The 20,308-nt window shown below is 41.7% G+C and overlaps 1 protein-coding gene across 1 annotated transcript in view; it reads right to left on the bottom strand.

Annotated features, from left to right (window-relative positions):
* MYO3B (myosin IIIB) overlaps window positions 1–20,308 on the bottom strand; it is a 394,785-nt gene that overhangs the window by 198,263 nt on the left and 176,214 nt on the right. The window contains exons 16-21 of the mRNA XM_078070027.1: window positions 16,875–17,001; window positions 15,903–16,092; window positions 14,926–15,097; window positions 13,528–13,681; window positions 12,302–12,390; window positions 10,437–10,570 (exon numbers count right to left, since the gene is read on the bottom strand). Coding sequence (XP_077926153.1) covers window positions 10,437–10,570; window positions 12,302–12,390; window positions 13,528–13,681; window positions 14,926–15,097; window positions 15,903–16,092; window positions 16,875–17,001 — 866 coding nt within the window. The remainder of the gene's footprint in view (window positions 1–10,436; window positions 10,571–12,301; window positions 12,391–13,527; window positions 13,682–14,925; window positions 15,098–15,902; window positions 16,093–16,874; window positions 17,002–20,308) is intronic.

Here is a 20,308-nt window from a genome sequence, read left to right as displayed (position 1 = left end):
ACAGCCCCCTCCCGCCCACTCCAGCCAGAAGGGGGCTAGCAATCTATTTTAGATGCCAGATGTAACTGCAATTACACCTGCACTTCTCTGGTACCTGAGTCCAAACAGGGCTTCACACTTGTTCTTCTAGATTCAGATTATGGAATTCTAAGTGGAGTTCTTCTCTGAATTTCACAACTTGTGAACATAGATGTCCGATGATGGTGGGCTTCCAACCGACACCGCAAATCACAGGGTGGTCCAGTATTTCTGACGTGCTTCTAGTGCTCTCAGGACCACCAGGAAATTCTGGTCATAAATTGCACTCCCTGCCTGAACAGACAGATCTACTGAGCATCTCCTATGTGCCAGGGGCTTCGCTAGGAGTTGGAAAGAGGAGCTAACTAAATAGATAAAATCCTATCCTCATGGAATTTACATTCCAGTGGTGCAAGGAATTGGACCCAACCCAAAATTTCCTGGAGGAGGTGAGGCTAGGGCTGAGTTCTGGAGATTTAAAAAAAAAAAAAAGAAAAAAAGAAAAAAGGATTCAGAGGCAGGAGAGGGGGAAGGATGGAAGGTGTGATATGAGTGTGGGGGTGGGGGACAGACACAATTCCAGAAAGCGGAATGCATGTGGGCAACGGTGTGGAGCTGTGAAGTACTGTGAACAGTTCCGACTACATGTTCTCTGTATACATAAAACAGAAGGCACCTCTCTGTTCTCATGGGGCTAACAGTCTTCTCAGGTAGACAAGATGGTTACATGGGCAGAACTGCATAGCTGGGTAGACCAAGCACTGAACTAAAATTCTGATGACAGATTGTTGGAGATGAAGAGCCCATGTAATTAACATTCGCTGTTTCTGTTACTCATGAGTGACTTGCCCTATTCAGTGCCACTTGCCCTATTCCTGAGACAAAAATCTGACTCTCATCTGCTCCAGGCTGGTGCTGGGATGAATCCCCAGTTAGTGATGGAAACTGCCAGCCTCCTAGGGTCACATGTACAGAAAGCTTTGTGGCTCTCTGCTGTGCCTGGAGCATGAAATCAGCATACTGAGGCATCCCAGTTCATTGGGGATAAACATTGCCTTTTCCTGTCATTTCCCTCACCCACACTGACCCACCTTTCTGTGAGGATGGCAGTTCTCTTAACCATATTTCTGCCCCAGTTCATAGATCTTTTAGATATTTTCTATTAAAGATTACTTTTGGTTTTAAAGATACATTCTTATTTGTTTTTAACTTCTGATATCATACCAATTCAAAGCTCTTTTTCCCATTCTCCCTTTCCCTCCAGACTGGATTGATGGCTTTCATGGCTTGGGGGAGTCTTCTCTTTTCTCCAGACTAGTTCATCTGGTCAGCAGAAGGGAGAAAGGAAAAGGGAGAGAACAGAGCTCTCCTTCCCTGACTGGGTGAGGCTGCAAACACTCTCTGGCAGGTCACAGCTGTCCTTGGGTTTTTTGGGGAAAGGTGGTGGCCCCCACATGTCCCAGAGGTAGGGGGCTCATATCGAACAGCTCCCTCAGCTATTAGTGATCTGTGATAGGTTGCATCATATCCCCCCACCCAAATTGATATGTTCAAGTCCTAACCCCCAGTACCTCGGAGTGTGACTGCATTTGGAGACAGGACCTCTAAAAGGTGATTAAGGTCAAATGGGTGATCCAATATGACTGGTGTCCTCATAAAGAGAGGAGATTGGGACACACAATATACACACAGACCAAGGAATGACCATGTTAGAATACTGAAAAGGCAGCCATCTGCCAGCCAAGGAGAGAGGCATCAGAAGAAATCAAACCTGCCAACACTTTAATCTTGGACTTCTAGACTCCAGAACTGTGAGACAATAAATATCTCTTGTTTAAGCCACTTTTTATTTGTGGTGCCTTGTTATACATAAAACAGAAGGCACCTCTCTGTTCTCATGGGGCTAACAGTCTTCTCAGGTAGACAAGATGGTTACATGGGCAGAACTGCATAGCTGGGTAGACCAAGCACTGAACTCATAAATTTATGAGGCAGCCCTCATAAATTAGTATAGAGCCTTAAACTGGGAGTCAAGATTTGGATTTTAGCTTTAGTTTCTACCTTGCAGGAGTTACCAAGTTATTTAACAAACATTTATTGAGGACTTACTATGCACTGGGCATTGCTCTGGGTTCTGGGTATACTGTGGTAAAAAAAAAAAAAAAAAAAAGACTGATAAGGTCTCTGCTGTCAAGGAGCTTACAGTTTAGCATTGGGGACGGGGGAAGGAGGTGATACATAGAGAGGATAATGTTAGATCCCAATGGAGATAGTTAAACAGGGTAATGTAACAGACTGAGTATGGAGGTGTGGGGCTACTCTCCATTGGGTGGACAGAGAAGATCTCTCTTTGGAGATGATATCTGAGCAGGATTCTGGATCACAAGATGGAGACAGACCTGTAAGATCTGGAGAAAGAGTTTTCCAGGCAGACTGAGCAGCTGGTTGCAGAGTCAGGAAAAGGCTTGGAATATCTGAGTAACAGAAGGAAGACAGAAAGTGAGGGGTAAAGATCGGGACAGAGAGAAGGGCAGGGACTGATCATGTTTGTAGAAAAGGAAAGGAGTTCGGATTTTTTTTTTTATAGATATATTTATTTATTTTCGAGAGAATGCATGAGCAGGGGGAGGGGCAGAGGGAGAGAGAGAGAGGAAGCAAACTCTCTGCTGAGTGGCGAGCCCCACATGGGGCTTAATCTCAGGACCCTGAGATCACAACCCGAGCTGAAACCAAGAGCTGGACACTTAACCAACTGAACCACCCAGGCACCCCAGGAGTTTTGGATTTTATTCTAGGTGTGATGAGGGGCCATTGGAGGCTTTAAGCAGGGGAGTGAGATGACCAGAGTTACATTTTTTAAAAGACTACAGTTTAGCTGTTAGGCTGTAAAAGGCAAGAGTAGAAACAGAATTTAGTTCAGAGGTTCAGGTGAGAGAAGCTGTACATGCATCACCCTGCTCTCTGCTTTCATCTTCACACGGCACTCTCCCTGTGTGTCTCTATGTCCAAATTTTTCTTTTTTATGAGGGCAGCAGTCATATTGGATTAGGGCCCACCTTGATGACTTCATTTTGCCTTGATTATCTCTGTAAAGGCCTTATTTCTAAATAAAGTCACATTCTGAAGTATTGGGGCTTAGGACTCCAACATATCTTTTCGGTGGTGGGGGAAAACACAATTTAACATATAATAAGGAGTCAAAAAGATGGAAGACACTATGTTGATGAGAATGATCACATTAAGAGGGATAAACAGATGATGCAGAAGAGAAGAGAAATAACTTCATGATCAAAGTCCTTGTGAAAGTGAAAGGGGAAGGAATAGAGAGGACAAGTGGAGAGCTGGCCTGTAATAAGGGCAGGCATAGTCCAGTCATTTAGAAGGAAGACAGAAATGGGAACAGATACAGGTGGTTGGGTAGATTTGGTTTCATCCATCATTTATTCAGTAAGCATAAACTGAATGGCTACTATATGCCAGGTAGGATACAGTAATAGACAAACGAGACAAAAATCCCTGCCATCTTGGAACTTGCATTATGGTGGAGGAAGGCAGACAATAAACAAGATAAATAACTGTATATGGTATATAAGGTAGTGATAAGTGCTAAGGAGAAAAATAAAACAGGAAATGGGAATATAAAATATTGAGTAGGTTGACATTTTAACAGGAAAAGCAGATTTTGATAAAAGACCTAAAGAAAGTGAAGAAGCTAGCTATGGGTATGTCTTGGGGGAAAATATTCCAGATAGAGGGAATAGCAAGCACACGGACACCTACATGAAACCTCCAGCTAACATCATACTTAATGGTGAAAGACTCTTTCCCCCCAAGATCAGGAACAAAGGAAGGATGTTTCCCCTCTTACCACTTCTATTCAACATTATACTAGAAGTCCTAGCCAGTGAAATAAGGCAAGAAAAAGAAATAAAAAGCATAAGAATGGAAAGAAAAATAAATGTTCTTATTTATAGACAACATGACTGTCTATGTAGAAAATCCCTAGGAATCAAAAAAGCAAAAACAAAACTCCTACTGAGTTTAGCAAGGTTGTGGGAGATAAGATCAATCTGCAAAAATCAATGGTATTTCTGTATGTTAGCCGGACAACTGAAAACAAACAAACAAAAAATGTTTACTAGCTCCAAAAGTTGAAATACTTAGGTATAAATCTAACAAAACATGTACAGGATCTGTATGCAAAACAAAATACAGATGACCCTTGAACAACACACAGTTTGGGGTGCCAAACCCCTACATGATCAAAAATCCACAAATAACTCTTGACTCCCCCAAAACTTAACCTACGAATAAGCTACTGTTGACTGGAAGCCTTACTGAATAACATAAACAGTTGATTAACACATATTTTGTATGTTATATATATTATATACTATATCCTAACAATCAAGTAAGCTAGAAAAAAAGAAAATGTTACTAAGAAAGTCATAAGGAAAATACATTTACAGTACTGTACTATATTTATTTAAAAAGTCTGCATATAAGTGGACCCACCCAGTTCAAATGAACTATGTTGTTCAAGGGCCAACTGTACTGATTAAGAAATCAAGTAAGATCCACAAGTAGACATACTGTGTTTGTGGACTGAAAGACTCAACATAATGAAGATGTCAATTCTTCCCAGACTGGTCTATAGATTTCATGCAATTCCAATCAAAATCATAGCAGGATTTTGTATAGATATAGACAAACTACTTTCAAAATTTATATGGAAAGGCAAAGGAACTGAAATAGCCAAAACAATTTTGAAAGAGAAGAATAAACTTGGAGGAATCGCACTACCTGTTTTAAGACTTACTATAAAGCTACAATAGTAAAGACAGTGTGGTACTGGTGAAGAATTAAATACACAGATCAATGAAACAGACCCACACAAATATAACCATTGATTTTTGACAAACGCTAAAGCAATTCAATGAAGAAAAGACAACCATTTCAATAGTGTTCGAGCAAGTGGACATACTTATGGAAAAAAAAATGAACTTCAACCTCATACCTCATAGAAAATTAACTCAAAATGGATGCTAGATCTAAATGTAGAATGCAGAAGTATTTATGGAGCATCTACTCATACATGGCTCCAAACACATGGGGCGCACCCTGGTTCTCAGTCAGTCAACACCCCCACACAAGTTTTCCTTTCTCACCCTACAACTGTTCTCTCCAGGAGCCTGTCCTGACCACCCACAGTATTTCAGATTGGCATCAGAAGCCCACCCTTGGCTCAGAGACTGCCATCATTTATCCATCTTGCTTCCTTCCCTGTGCCCTGAGTCCTTTCCTCATGTCCTAGTCACTTAATTATCCCACTGCCTTCCTCTCCTTTCCAGTGCTATAGACCCTGGCTTAGAATGCCTCATTACTTCCAGACTGTTCAATTTTTTTCTACTCTCCATTAAAACAAATAAACAAACAAAACCACAAAGAGAAAAAACTCTTCCGGGGCGCCTGGGTGGCTCAGTCGGTTAAGCGTGGCCTTCAGCTCAGGTCATGATCCCAGGATGCTGGGATCGAGCCCCGCGTGTGGGGCTCCCTGCTCAGCTGGGAGCCTGCTTCTCCCTCTCCCTCTCCTTCTGCCCCTCTCTCCCCTTGGCTCGTGCTCTCTCTCAAATAAATAAAATCTTAAAAAAATAATAAAAATAAAAATAAATTTTAAAAAACTCTTCCAAGAAGTCTTCACAATTAAAAGAAGTTTTCTCCCATACGAACACATATTTCCATGACTTTTCCCTCTATTTTTACTTATACAGACACAATGCTTACATTGTCCCCATTTATTGACTTACATGCCTATTCAGAATTTACACTATTTTGTGCATACTTTATACATTTAGGATACGCACTGTCTGTCCCTGACTATTCAAATTGGGATTTTCTTTTATTCCTTCTAGAAAGCACCTATGCACAACACAACATCTAGATAGACCCTAAATATATAATTATCTACTGACTGAAATACACTCTCAAATTAAATAGAAAGAAGCAGGTCTCTGCTTGAGGAACTCACCCCTCGGGGCTTCCTGACAGGGTTGGCTCATTAGAGCTGCTGTTTCAGGAGGAGGCAAGCACTGTCCATGTCTGTGACCCTGGAACCTTGTCATTTAGAGTCAGCTCATCCTGCTAGACCCATTTTCTGAACTGCCAGTAGGGAGGAGAAACCATAAGTGGAAAAGGAAAACTCCCAGAGACAGTTACCAAAAGGCATCCTCTTAAGAGCTGAATGCTGAATTTGGGGAGTGACAGAATCAGGAAGAAGCAACAACAAGTATTTCAGCAGTGATGGTGTTAGTATTTTACAGATATACAACGAGGGGGCTCATCTTGCCCCTCCCCCATCCAAATAAAAAGAAGAACCAATGGAAGTCAAGATAAAGCGAATTTACTGTTGATTTTCACTTCAAAGAAATTCCAAGGGAAACTACCTGGGAGAGCTTGGGCAGGAGAAAATAGAGCCAAACTCAGTTCTAGATTCTGAAGCAAAGCCAGACTTGGAGGCTCGTAGAATATTCCCTCTGGCACTGCTCTTGTTTTTTCTAGTTTCTTCCAAGTTCTGAACTCCTTTAAAACCCCAAACCCTTACTTGAAAGTCAGAATTCACAATTCAAAGACAGAAATGGATTTTTCAAGTTCTTTTTGAAATCTCTTGTCTTTGTTTCCTTGAGCCTTTTGAACTTTTCTCTAGTTTATTAGTAGCAAGTGGAACGTCCCCCAAACAAGAAAATAGGCGATGAAACCTTGTTATAACATCTTTCCTTTTAATGTTTTTCTACCTAGATCATGCAGTATGAAAAGTCCCAGCTGAAGATTTAGAAAGCAATGTTGCTGCCACATCAAATTTTCATGCATGAAATCTTCAGAGAACTTCCTATCAATAGGAAGAAAATTACAAAGAAAATTTCACCACGTCTGAAGTGGCCCATCTAGAGGCAAGAGAGCAGTCCCATAAGTCTGAGCTGCCTCCGAGCACCTGATGGCCAGTGAGTACCCTGGAGTGGGAGCAGGCAGCTGCGTGCCAGAAGAAGGGGCTGCTGCTCAGGGAGCTACAGAAATTTGGGAGAAGCCCTATCTCCCGATGACCCTGCGCCTCCTGCCTTCACACCCCACGTTTTTTAACCTTTTCGATATTTGGGGATGTACAACATGAACAGGAAGGTGGGTACAGGAAACAGGAAAATGTCAACTGGATTACTCTCTCTGATTTTATATTATGGTTTCACACAGAGACACACAGAGGTTAATCCTCTCAACCTCATTAAGAGATTAGACCAAGAACCAATACTTCTGTTTTATAAACACTAATGAAGGGATTGTTACCTACCTGCCCAGCAGCCCAGAGAGGAGGCTGATTTAAACAAACAGGAATGTCAGCCAGGAGCTCTCTGATGCCTGCCTTTGAACGCCAAGGGCTGCAACAGTCTAGCTACCAGGAAACCTCAACTTAAGGGAACAGGAAATCTTAGATAAAAAAAGTTTCTCTTTGCATTTTAAGATCTCCTCTCTCTTTTGGAAAATAAAAGTGCTATTGTGAAATAGAATGCATGTACAGAAAAGTTTGCAAAACATGTACAGCATAACAGATATTATAACACATAACCACCATGAGGACCACGAGCCAGAGCAGTGCCAATATCCCATAGAGTTCTCTTCACTCGAAACTGAGGAGTCCCAACAATGGACCTCTTTTCAAAGTCTGGGGCTAACAGCCTCCCAAGCTTCCCAACTTTGGTTTTTTTCCTTCCTCTCTGTAGTTCATCTCCTAAAGAAGTTTGTAAAGTAACTACCCATATCTATTTATGCTCATTGAACTAGTGACCCATTTAATTTTAATAAAACAAGAATTTAAGGGTTCAAAACAGAGTAAAAAATAAAAATAAAAACAACCAAGAAAATGGTTTCTCATTCACTGAAAATATCAGCATACTCTTTTTAAAATGCCAGGATGTGAGGGACCTTGCTTCCAGCAAGAATGCTGAGATGTACATCCACATCTGCTTTCATAAGAGACATGTGCTGGAACGAGTATTTACAATTTCAGTAAAAATAGCACGAACTATTTCTGTCCAGTAAGGTTTTCCCACCTTCAAAGGCTGGAATATACTAAAACCAAAAAATATAGAATATGGATGTTTTAAAACTTAGAATCTTAATTAATATTCTGACCTTCAACATTGGATGCACAATCTCTTAAGAACTGATATTTGAGGGTAAATATCATCATAAGGACGTAAATTCTAGACAGAAAAGTGAAGGTAAAGGAAAGTTCCCGTTGCTTTAGGGCAAAGCCATTTTATCTTTATCTCCTCCTTGCTGCCTAAACGGTGTCTTATTATTAGAAGCTGTTCTATAAATGTTGATTGAAGGCATTTTTATATGATTAATTTCAGAAAAAGAAAATAGAATCATGCTTATTAGTTTTGATGTGTTTTTGTGGCTTCTAAATTTTACTCAAAATGTGGAGAAAATAAAGTTTAGGATTTCAAAAGAAATTATCATATACCATATCAACTCAGGAATACAAGGAAGCTTGTTAGGAAAATATGTTTGTTTCCAGTCTTCTTTTTCACTTTTGTTTCCTCCAGGAGGTATGGAATGCAGTTTGAAGGCAAGATTCACAAAGAGTTACAAGACAGGAGGAAAGCTCTTTCAGGGAAAAGCAAAAAGCAAAAAGCATAAAAAAAAAAAAAAAAAGCAGAGGCTATCTCTTTGTTCCTGTTCCTCCCCATTTAGGCAATCAAGGGCAAACACAAGGCTTGCTGCCGAAGTCTGACTTCTTGCATCACGCCACCTAGTGGCCCAGGCTGCGAAATTGTTTTTATTTTGCCAACCCCTGAAAAATTGGAAATTCCAAAGTTGTGAACAGATTTGATAAATCGTTACTCATATTTATGAGAGAGTGTAAATGCCAACTGACAAGTCATTTGGACAGATTTCACTTCAAAGAGTACATATTAGGGGTATTAATAATGGGTGTATCTTTGCCCCTGCACATAAGTTTCCTGATAAGACCTAAGTGTCTGGTGAGGGAGCCCTGCTCACATCTGGCCACTCTGAAACAAATATTTATAATTTCAGCAAAAACAAAACAAACTACTTCTGTCCAATAAAATTCTCCCACCTTCAAAGGCTGCAATACATTAAAACCAAAAATAGATGTTTTAAAATTTAGAAGCTTGATTAATATTCTGACCTTCAATGTAGGATGCACAATCTCTTTAGAACCAAGGTTTGAGGGTAAATATCTTCATAAGGAGATGATAAATCAAATCCTGGCTCTGCCCAAGGGAGGTGTCTGGAAAGAAAGGTGGAGGCAGCTTTCTCATGGGCACCCTACTATTTTTGTTTAAAGGAGCATGTTTGAAGAAAGTTAAGAACTGGTTTCAACTTTCTTCCCAAGTTAAGATGAAGCAAAGGTTGTAGACTGTGGCTTTTTTCTTAGCCAAGTTTTTCATTCCTCTGCATGTTGCTAAAAATCAGACCTGGCAGCCACTCCCTTTCAGCATACAAAGGCCCCAAGCTAGACATGGGTGCCAATGATTTCAAGAGGGAGTGGGAAGAAAGAAAAGGAAATAATGAACAATGACAAAGAGGCTTCTCCTCCAGTTTTCATAAAAGCATACCCACAGCTGTTTCCAGACAGACCCTCAGCACATAACTCCCTCGAGAGGAAAGTTGTGAGAAGACCTAGTGGGCTACTCGGCCAAAGGTAGCAGATCCCAGGTTGACCAAATGGGAATCTATTTGGCAAAACAGCAAAGACAGGGAAGTTCTGTTCTTTGGCCCTAGTTTTCTAATTCTTATCATAAGAACTGACAGTGCAGCTAAACAGAAGCCATTAAGCAAAACGTGGCTGTGAGAGGGCAAAGGCCGGGCATGCAGGCCATGATGGACCTATTCTAAGTTGGTTAGGAGAGTGGGGGGTGGGGTCACTGACTGGGTAGTGAGTCGGACCAGGTGACCTCTGAGGACCCCATGACCCCATGACCTTTGGATTCCCCACATTCCCTTCACTTAGAATCATATGTGAACAGAAATAATCTTCCCAAAAAAATTCTAGGTAAACTGAGACCACCCTAGAGTGCTTAGCATGAATTAATGATAACTTATGGTTTTATAAATGGAAGAATGGAAAGAGGCAAGCAGAGAAAATGAGAAGTCTAAGAGTTAATGTTATAAAAGGTGTGTGTCTGTGTGTGTGTACACAGTGCATATACACTGATGATGTGCAATTAAATTGCAAAAGAAACAATCACTTTCCTTTTCTTGCAGTTGGATAGACCTGTACCCGTGCTTAAAGTTCCACATGGTAGTACTGTAGCCCTGGCAGTATTGAGACACGAACAAGAAAACTCCAGCAGTGCTTGTGGAAGCATCAGGCCCAGGGAGGTCGGGGGCTCCACATACCTGTTTTGGTCAAAGGAATCGAGAAGAGTTGCTGCAGAAGCTTGTTTTCTGACATTCTCAGGACCACAACCACATCAGCAGGGAGAGTGTCTCTGTTTTTCTCAAGAACCCCAGAAGCATCGTATAATACCTGCAACATGAACAGCAAATAGCAAACTAGCTGACATCACCCATTGCTGGCGACACTGGCGAGCTGTCTGAGGTCAGTCACTCATCGACCTATGTAGAGACTCTATCTTGACACAGCCATGCCTCTAAACACAGACCATGAGATAAGGAGGGAAAAACTGTAATTTTTGACAGGCCAATTTATCTTAACTTCTTGTTCAGGTGCTCTTTGAAGAAAAGAGGTGTATCAAAGATATATCATGTGAGAATAACTATGAAAATAAACTGGGCACTATATATTGGTCACTCTGCATAAAGCACCTGTCCTATACGGTAAATGCTATTAACTACCTCCGTTATACTGGTGGGCAGAGACTCAGCGAGAAGCTGAGTGATATTCTCATGGTGACAAATCTCACAAGTGGCAGGCAGGCTTCCAAACCTGGGAAGTTTGGGCTCCCTGCTCATAACCACTGTACGGTTGTTGCTCCCCAAGGTACTCATGGCACATGAGTGATGGCTCAGGGATGCGGAGCCATTTTCAGTTCTCACAACAGAAGGGATCCAGGTCAGAGAAATTTTAAGGAACATGCCAGAGAAAGAATGAATTCAGGAAAGGACACTGAGCCCAGAAAGAAAACAATCCTTTTTTCCCCCTTAAAATCAAGAAAGGAGAAGAAAGAGAAAGGGAAGATGGGTGAATAGGAAATTGGTGTAGAAGGACAGAGAGACAGAAAGGGAGGTGCAAGGAAGAGGACAGGAATGGGGGGCGGGGCTCAGGATAGACGCGGGTATCCCAGATGTGGAGGACATTAATATATGGTCAGACATCAGTGCTAAGGTGAATGAAGTATTTAAGGGTAAAAACTGGCTTGCAATTTCTAACAAAGATCCAAAATAGATAGTATGCACTATGTGGAGACAAAAATAATCCTCTTTACTTATATTAGAATTGCCCTCCAACTAACCTCCAGTCAGGCAAAATTAATTTCAATACCATGATATGAATATAAAGAATACTTTCAATAAATCTTAAATCAACAAAATAATCCCAAATGCCTTTTGTTGAACTCCTACCCTTTTTTTGGACCCAGGTCCTCAGCAGACCCCACCAGAACCAATTAGCCATAATTCCAATGACTCCTTTGAGAGTAACTCGAGCAATGAGTTGTTGGCTGCAGAACCAGAGAATTTCCTGAATTAGTCACCACTCTGCTTCGGGAACTTGAAATGAGACTGAGGTGTAAGTTATGAAAGGTGGAAATTTCAGTTAGTGTTATAAAAGCTTAACATCTGGATGATGAAGTGAATTTGTTTCCCTTTTTATCTAGACATTTTTGGTGTCCTGTAGACACATATAGTTAAAGTGCTAAAAACCGAGCCCCACTGTGATATTAACCCTCCTCTGTTAGCTACACATTTCCCAATGACTTCAGAACGTGCACATTCACGGCTAACCACTGTGAGCGCTCTACTGTGTTCTCCCTCCGGAGAGCTGTCACTTCCAGGCCAGAGCTCAGGTGAGCAGCAAGCAGATGGCTACACCACGCCACCCCAGCGAGAAGTGGCTTTCTTGCTAAGGGCGACTTTCTGTGAGCAGCACCACTGAGAAAGTTTGGGAATTACACTTAGGTGTTCGCAGAGAATTAAAAGGAGAAGGAAATCCACAAGCCCTTCTGTGAGCAGCACAGACAGGGTAATATGGACACTTACCCTTGTCAAATTCAGGTTTACTGACACACACTTGCCTTACCTTCCCAGCGTAGTGCAGAATGCCAAAGCACAGCTCCACTCCTTTAGGCCTCCAGAAGTATTTGCTTCGTAGGTTATCTTCAAATTTATCTGGGTGGATTGTCATGTTTAAAAGTTACAATGAGAACTGCTGACTCCTTCAAACAAAGAGGTGCTTCTTGAGCCAGGAGTGACCCAGAATAATGGATATTGAGGGCAGCCTGATGTTATCATTGTAGGTACAAAGATGGAGAAAAATGCCCCGTTGACATGAGCTTACAATCAAATTTTGTTTAGTTGTTTCATGTTGTCTTTAGTGTCAGGCTATGCCCTAAGATCTCTCGTTCTCAGAACTCCTAGCTTGGACACTGATGACACCAGAACTCTGGCCAATTAGCTTTAGAACCATGAAGATATCCCATGGAAGGCAAACAACCCTGGTATAAACTTATTGTGGCAACTTCTGATGACTTTATAGGTAAAAGGAAACCGCCAAGGGTGACAATTTCAACTCCTAGAAGGGACTCTCTCCCACCAATCAATTTCCTATCTGGGGAAAAGGCTTGAAACTTTCTGTTCCTCCCTCAATAACAACTTTTGCTATTGTTGTAACTGTGGGCCTACTCTGTGTGAAGAACCATGCTAAGTACTAAAGGGTTGCAAAGATTGGGGCTTTGTTGCCCTAAATATCTCACAATCTAAGTGAGGGATGAGATCGTGTGCAACACTGAAGATTAGAGAAGGTCAAGAGGAACAGGGATAGAGTGCAGAGGGCCTTTAATGCCAGGAGGAGGTGTCTTATTGGCATCCTATAGACAACAGCAACCTAATGAAAAGGTGGCTTTAAAAAGACTAAATTAGCTGGGATGTTTAGGGTAGAGGGGAAAAGTATGAACCTAGAAGCCAGGAGACCAGAAGGGTCTTCTATACAAACTTGGACTAGACACAGATGGGGTCCAAGCAAAGATATGAGAGAAGGGTATGAAAAGGAGGGGAAGCAAGAGCTGGTTATAGGAAATAAGGGAGAAGGTATAAAAATGATATTGGCAGCAACAGGAAAGTGAGGAGGGCTTGGTGATGGGTTTGCTTTCAGACACAAATCTATCAGGACATTTGCTGAAGATTTCAATTCATTAAAAACAGGGTCTATACTTGCATAACCTACCAGGTGGCCAGAATACCAAGTTAAAATACCAATGAACCAAGTTCTCTCCTGAGTGTATTATGCCTTTTCCAAGAGACACTCACCAACCAGGGTCTGATCAGTTGCTTGGGGAAATCGACTTTCCTCATCCAAAAGCGCAAGCAGTCCCAGGGGTTTCTGGAGGAACATGTCCAGGAGTGGGCGATTGTCCTCATACGCCACGGGGGTAGCATCAATGCCTTCATTCTGATATTCCATCTGGAGCAAAACAGACTGTGAGTCTCTCCAGCCCGACCCTGGCCTGGGTAGCACAAGGCTGCTTCAGCACGCACTCTGTAGCTGGCAATGCTGACTGCATGTGGCAAACAGGCAGTTGTATGTGAGTAAAAGACTCTTCTGCATACCCCACTGCTGAAGCTTGGGTTTGGGTCTGACCTACAGGCAGCCTGTGGCAGACAGCTGAAGCAGCCAAAGAAGGGACAGTGTTGTCTCCCAAACACCAACTCGGTAAGTCGTAATTTAGAAACTGACATGGAATTGAAGGGAAGCTGAAAAAAATTATTTTGGTGATAAATATGGCTCAAACCAGGAAGAAAGCAGACTTCTACCTTCTACAAAGGATTCTGCTAAGGGAATCATCTCAGACTGGAAAACGAGAAAACTCCAGACTTCCCAGGGAAATGAATGCAAGGAGCCTTGAGTGAAAGGAGGTCGAGTTTTGTACAGGGTGGGAGGGGAGGGGGAGGGCGATACAGGTTTATCCAGTTCCACTGATAAAACCAATACTGACATTTTTACTCCATATCTTTGTGTTTATGTAATCACAGTACAGTGTGTGTGTCTTCACTTCTAAAACAAAGGGCCCAGTCAGAATGGTTCATTGTTGCACTACTTCATACAGCATAAAGTCTTGGGGTTGGAGTAGAAATTCGGGTGGAGGGGAAGGCCTCCTAGCCTTTGGCCACATGAGTGTCACACCCTGTTTTATTTATCATTAAACTCATAAGGGAAAGACTTCCATTTGGAGAAAACCAAGAACATAACCTACTCCTCCCTGGAGACATCCCCACTCCCAAGTTACTGTGGGATCTGGTGTGTAGGGGCGGGGGTGGGGATGGCCTATTTGGGAGTTAAGAACAAGAACCTGTGCCCTGAATTCAAGATCATCCTGTGTCATGCTGGACACAATCATAGATGCTTTTAGTCAAATAAAGTAGAAGAGAACGTAGCATTTTGGACAGTGTGATGAAATAGTTTGGAAGCAACATTTAAATAACTGGCTTGTCACCAGCTCCACTCAAGTGAGGAAATGTAACTTTCCACAGAAATCAAGACTTTTTCTCTGGCTAAATTTACGCTATTTATTTTGACAGGACTGTCTCACCAGTGGTTTCTCCTCAGGATCTTTTACCTGTTAGCCTAACAGGGTTCCTGCTTCAAACTGTGGGCAGCTTGGAGACACCTTACCCGTCAGGTTTAATTACTTCAGAGTTCACTATTACCTGTTCGAGAGCGAAAACGTGCTGGTTGAAATAGTACTGGATTTGCTCATTGGCGATGTTTATGCAGAGCTGTTCAAATGAATTTCTCCGAAAGTTCTCGAATCCAAAAATATCCAAGATCCCTACATTCATACCATCATCTGCATTACTGCATGGGAGAGAAGAAAACAGCCTTTTAGGGAAGGCAACATTCATCTCAAGATGATGAAAATATATGTGCCCACGTGTTTACCAACATATGCACCCACTTACAGAAAAGCAGCATTCAGCTGCCTCTAGGAAGAAACAGTTTGTGTCTTAAACCATTCATTCCTTCAGTCTCTCAACAGTATTTCCAACTTTTTCTTTTAAGCAGTAGAATCCTTTAAAATCTCACTCAGAAGCTCCAGATAGAGATTAGAGAGGAACCACTCTGTTCGAAGAGGCTAGAACTGCTGCCCATTCATTCTTCGACCTTCCCACCCATTAGGCTTAATTGCAAGAATATTCTTTAGAATTTGATGCTGTCAATTTTTCCACAATATAGAAACCACTAATGCTTAGGAAAGAAAAGTAGTAGTAGCAGCAATAATATTATAAGATCCCGTGCTTTAAAACTTTTCATGAAATGTCTCATTCTAAAAACAACCCTATAAGGAGGATATTATTATCCTCATTTTACAGAGGAGAAAACAATGACTTAGAATATGGGGGCTGATCAAAGTGTAGAGCTGAAATGCAAACCCAGTTTGCCCAGCTCCCATTCAAGCCTGTTCTCTTGAACACTACACTATAATAGCTGTCAGTCATGTGCCTTTTCCATTCTCCTGGATCCCATTCTCCTTTTAGAGGAAAAGACCTGAGAGCTTCATTAAAGAAAACTCGGGAGAGGACCGAACGCTTCCTCTTGCAAACTCTGAGAGACATCGGGGTCGCTGACAGCTCTCCCAAGGCCTCTGCTTCCTGAGGGAACTTGCCATATGTTTCTATCTGGCTGCAGGAGTGTATTGATGCGATTGACAATCCAACTGAAGAGCCTCCCATACAGGGCTTTGGACATGGCATCTCGGACATCCACAGCCCTGTCGACAGTATTGGCTCGGACGATTGTCTCACCGCGGGTGACCACACAGTGTGAGATAAGGGCCTCTTGGAGTTCTTCGGGGCTGATGCAGAGAATGGAGGCAGCTGCAATAAAAGGTAAGGATGATACCAGAGAATGTAGTCATCCAGCCAGCCAGCCAGCCAGCGAGCCAGCCAGCCAGCCATCCAGCCAGCCAGCCAGCCAGCCAGCACTGACTCAGCATCTATAATGTCCTAGGCTCTGCCTAGGCACTTCAGATGCAAAAGTAAATAAGCCAGGTCCCTAACCCCAAGAAGTATCCAGATGGACACAGTATCTCCCAAGCGGTTCTGAAAGCTCTTCACAGGTATTTGATGAGAAAAAGTGAGAGGAGATGATGGGCTTTGGTCAGATAGCTAGGGACTGTATTCTTTTCAAGAGTCACAAAGCACAGTAGTTTATTAAAGGCAGTAAAAGATGCTGCAGTTTAACACAAAGGGTGTTTATTTAAATCACTTTTTTTCTAACTCAGGATTCTCATTCCTTGCGTCACATTACCTATAGAACCTTAAAAATAAATAGGTGCTTATCCCACTGCAGATGCTGATTCAGTGGATTCAGACAGGGATCTACCTCTTATATTTTTTCAAAAAATTGTAGATGATTTTCAAAAGTAGCCAGTGTTGACACCACTGCTAAAAGTTACCTGCTATAGAATTTCTTTTCATTTATTTGCAGCTTATGAAAAGAATACTGATGTTCTACAAGACATCCTTTGGAGAATCCTACTTAGTGAAAAAACCCATACTATATTTTACGGCATCTTGAGAAACTACCAAAGTGAAAACTACCAAAGTGAAAGAAACATGCATTTTGGCTACACAGTGCACAGACATCAAATAATTACCATTTTCCAAAGCTTCAGCATTGGGCACCTCACTTTTATCAGTTTGATGTTGAGAGGATATGGCTGCAAACTCAATGCTTCCAATATTCAAAATCCCAGCCAAAATTCTGTACACTGAGTGCACCTCCTGAAAAGGACAGCAAGAACCATGTTTGGTCATTGCCAATCAAACCAACAAACCACTAGCACTGCTAGCTGTCCACCAAAGTCCGTCATCCCCCCTTTCCTGGGCACATGAACAAATTTCCAAAGCTCCCTTGCAGTTAGGCAGTGGAACTCAATTCTCAACAAAGGAGCAAGTAGAAAGATGTGCGTGACTTCGGAGCCCAACCTTACAGAAGCAAGCATGCCTCCTCCATGCTTTCTTTCCCATTATTGCTGGCTGGACCTCCCAACAACCCAGCCTCAACTACACAGTTGACTAGGATTCCTGAGACCAATGACTGCATGGAACAAAGTTGTTCTGCAACATGAACCTCTTACTTTGAAATGCTTCCGTAAGAGACAACTGATCTTCTTTGTTCTTTAAGCCACTTTTAGTCATTTATCCTAACTAATACCAGCACCCAAATTCAGGTATGTTCTTTCTTCGAAATAAGAGAGATGTATCTTTAACCACTTTTGAAAATAGCTTTTATGTAAAAGTTATCAGGACATTCACTGATGGTTCACTGAACATTTTGAAGTTAAATAATGGAGTATATAATTATGAATGACATCAGGAAATATTCTGACTCACTAGAAATTATCTGTGATATTGTGATATAATAAAAACATATATTTGGTCTTCATACCAATTTCTGGCACAAGAGCTAAACAACCCATGGAATTATGAGTAACAGGTGTTAAAGGAGTATCCTCTGTTATTCATAATAAGCCCCTCAACCATAACTGAGTTTGTGCCAAGGAGGTAACTCTTGGGGAATGGGGCTGGTTGCTAGAGAGACCACATATGTGATTAAAGGATTGGGATTTTTAGCTGAACCCTGGACTTCCAGGGAGGTGAGAAGGGCTGGAGATTGAGTTAATCACCAATTGACAGTAATTTAATCATCTATGCCTGTGTAATGGAGCCTCCATTAAAATCTCTAATTGATGAGGTCCAGAACACTTTCAGCCTGTGAGAAGTGTAAGAGGAGGCAGTACCCCCTTTCCCATTACCCTGCCCTATGCATCTCTTCCATTTGGCTGTTCCTGAGTTGTATCCTTTATAATAAACCAGTAATACTCAGTAAACTTTTCCCAAGTTTTTGAGTCCTATCCAATTATTAAACTCAAGTTTGGGGTATTGGGACCCTAAACCTCCCATTTTATAGCCACTTGGTGAGTGGATGAACCCTAGGACTTGCAGTTAGTGTCTGAAGTGGGGGCAATCTTGTGGAACTAAGCCCCTAACTTATGTGATCTGATGTTAACTCCAGGTAGACAGTATTAGAAGTGAACCGAATTGTAGGAGAATTGGTTGGTGTGAGGGGAAAAAAACTCCATGCATTTGATGTCAGAAGTATTGTGAGCAAATACAGATCATCTGAGTCCTATTTTTATATTGAAAGTTAAATACATAAGTAGCATTAATGGTAAAAAATAAAGTGCATTTATTTATTTAAACATATGTATTTCCTGTAGGTAGGCAAATATATAGCCAGGAAATTTCTGCATCTTATGCTTATAGATAGAGAAAGGTACTTCCACAAAATATACTCAGGTAAGAAACCTGACTTAGTACTATACATAGCAGCAAACTAATAGGAACTGTCATTAGACCATTGATAAAGCATTGTTCCCAAAGTGAGCCTTCCTCGGAACATTATTCAGTAAAGCCAACAACTGAACAGACTGTAATAGTGACATCTGCTGGATACCTGATAATGCTATAAAGACAAATGATTTTAAACCAGGCTTCTACTATAGATATTGTTCTTCAAACTTCTAAATCAAAGGCAAGATATCATGTTTTTGATGTCAAAAATCACTGTTTTAATCACACAACTTAAGACTGGCTAAGGAGAACATCTACCAAAAGGGTTTTCTGGGATCAGTCTGGATTTAACATGACAGACCTCATTACCTTGATCAATACAATGTGAGACTTGGAAATGCAACAAGCAAGCAACTTCCCGGAGGGTAAACACAGACTCTATAGCAGTGAGTTCTAGATCTGTTATTTCTATGTCCAGTTATCTCAAAAAGTTACCTAAACTCTCAATACTCTTAGAAAAAAAATATTTCCTCTAACACACACACACACACACACTCTCTCTCTCTCTCTCTCTCTCCTATATGACAGTATAAGCCATGAAACCTCCCAAAATAGGGCTTCCAGGCATTTCACCACTAGGAGGATTATCCCCAAAAGAAATGGCAGTTCTCCCCTGGTTGTTTCTCTGGCAATATTCTCTTCAGCACAATGCTCAGACATTTCCTCTTTTAAAAAAGAACACTACCCATGACCTTCAGTGAAAACTTTGGGGTTCAAACACTGTGAATGACTGAAGCCAATGGTAGGCTGGGTCTCCTTCCTTGGGTCAGAAAGGGGAACTTGAGAAGGGTATCCAATGCTGACCTCATTGTGGAGGAATTAGACTTAGGGTGCTTTTTATGCTACATTTCTAGGCTATTCCACTTGACTCCTTTAGTCTTACCCTTGCATTATTAATTAGCTCTCTGGCCTAGGAACCTACATCCACCCTTATGTTCAAGTCAAAACATCACCCACATACAGTCATGATGGAAGACGATTAGTAGCATGTTCATCTGTGGGGTTACACCTCTACCCACCCCCCCCCACACACCCCCATCCAGAACTTCTTCATCCAGTCTCTTTTCTCCCTACAGCTAGCCTGAGGATTATCACCTTCCTCACTTTGCTCATTTCCTCTTGCCCGATCTCCAGCTATGCACCTTTCCAGGCATCCCTGCCTTTGCTACCAAATCTTGCTATGATGCTCTTTTTATTTCTTATGTTTCTATTTTCTATATGATAAAACAAAATAACCTCATTCAGGACAGGAAATACTATCAAGAAGATTAATGACTCCTCCAGCTGGTTTCCCAATTCATTGTTGATGAGTATGAATTCGTTTTTACCACCAATCAGTAGAAGTGGGGAAGAAAGAGCCTTTCTCCATCAAAATCCCATGCAGGATGGTCTTTACTATTTTGTTTTGTTTTTTAAGTTTTTATTTATTTAATTGACAGAGAGAGAGCACAAGCGGGGGGAGCGGCAGGCAGAGGGAGGGGGAGAAGCAGGCTCTCTGCTGAGGAGGGAGCCCGATGCGGGGCCCGATCCCAGGACCCAGGGATCATGACCTGAGCCACTCAGGTGCCCTTGCTTTTTCTTTCTTTTTCTCAGAAGACACTCCTTTCACTGATGTAGGTATTCTCTCAATAAAGTTGAGGCTAAGTAGAAAATTGAAAAGGACCTTGGCTTTCTG

Source organism: Halichoerus grypus, chromosome 4 (assembly GCF_964656455.1).
Source record: "Halichoerus grypus chromosome 4, mHalGry1.hap1.1, whole genome shotgun sequence".
NCBI classification, from domain to species: Eukaryota; Metazoa; Chordata; class Mammalia; order Carnivora; family Phocidae; genus Halichoerus; species Halichoerus grypus.
This window is presented reverse-complemented; position numbering and strand designations above follow the sequence as displayed.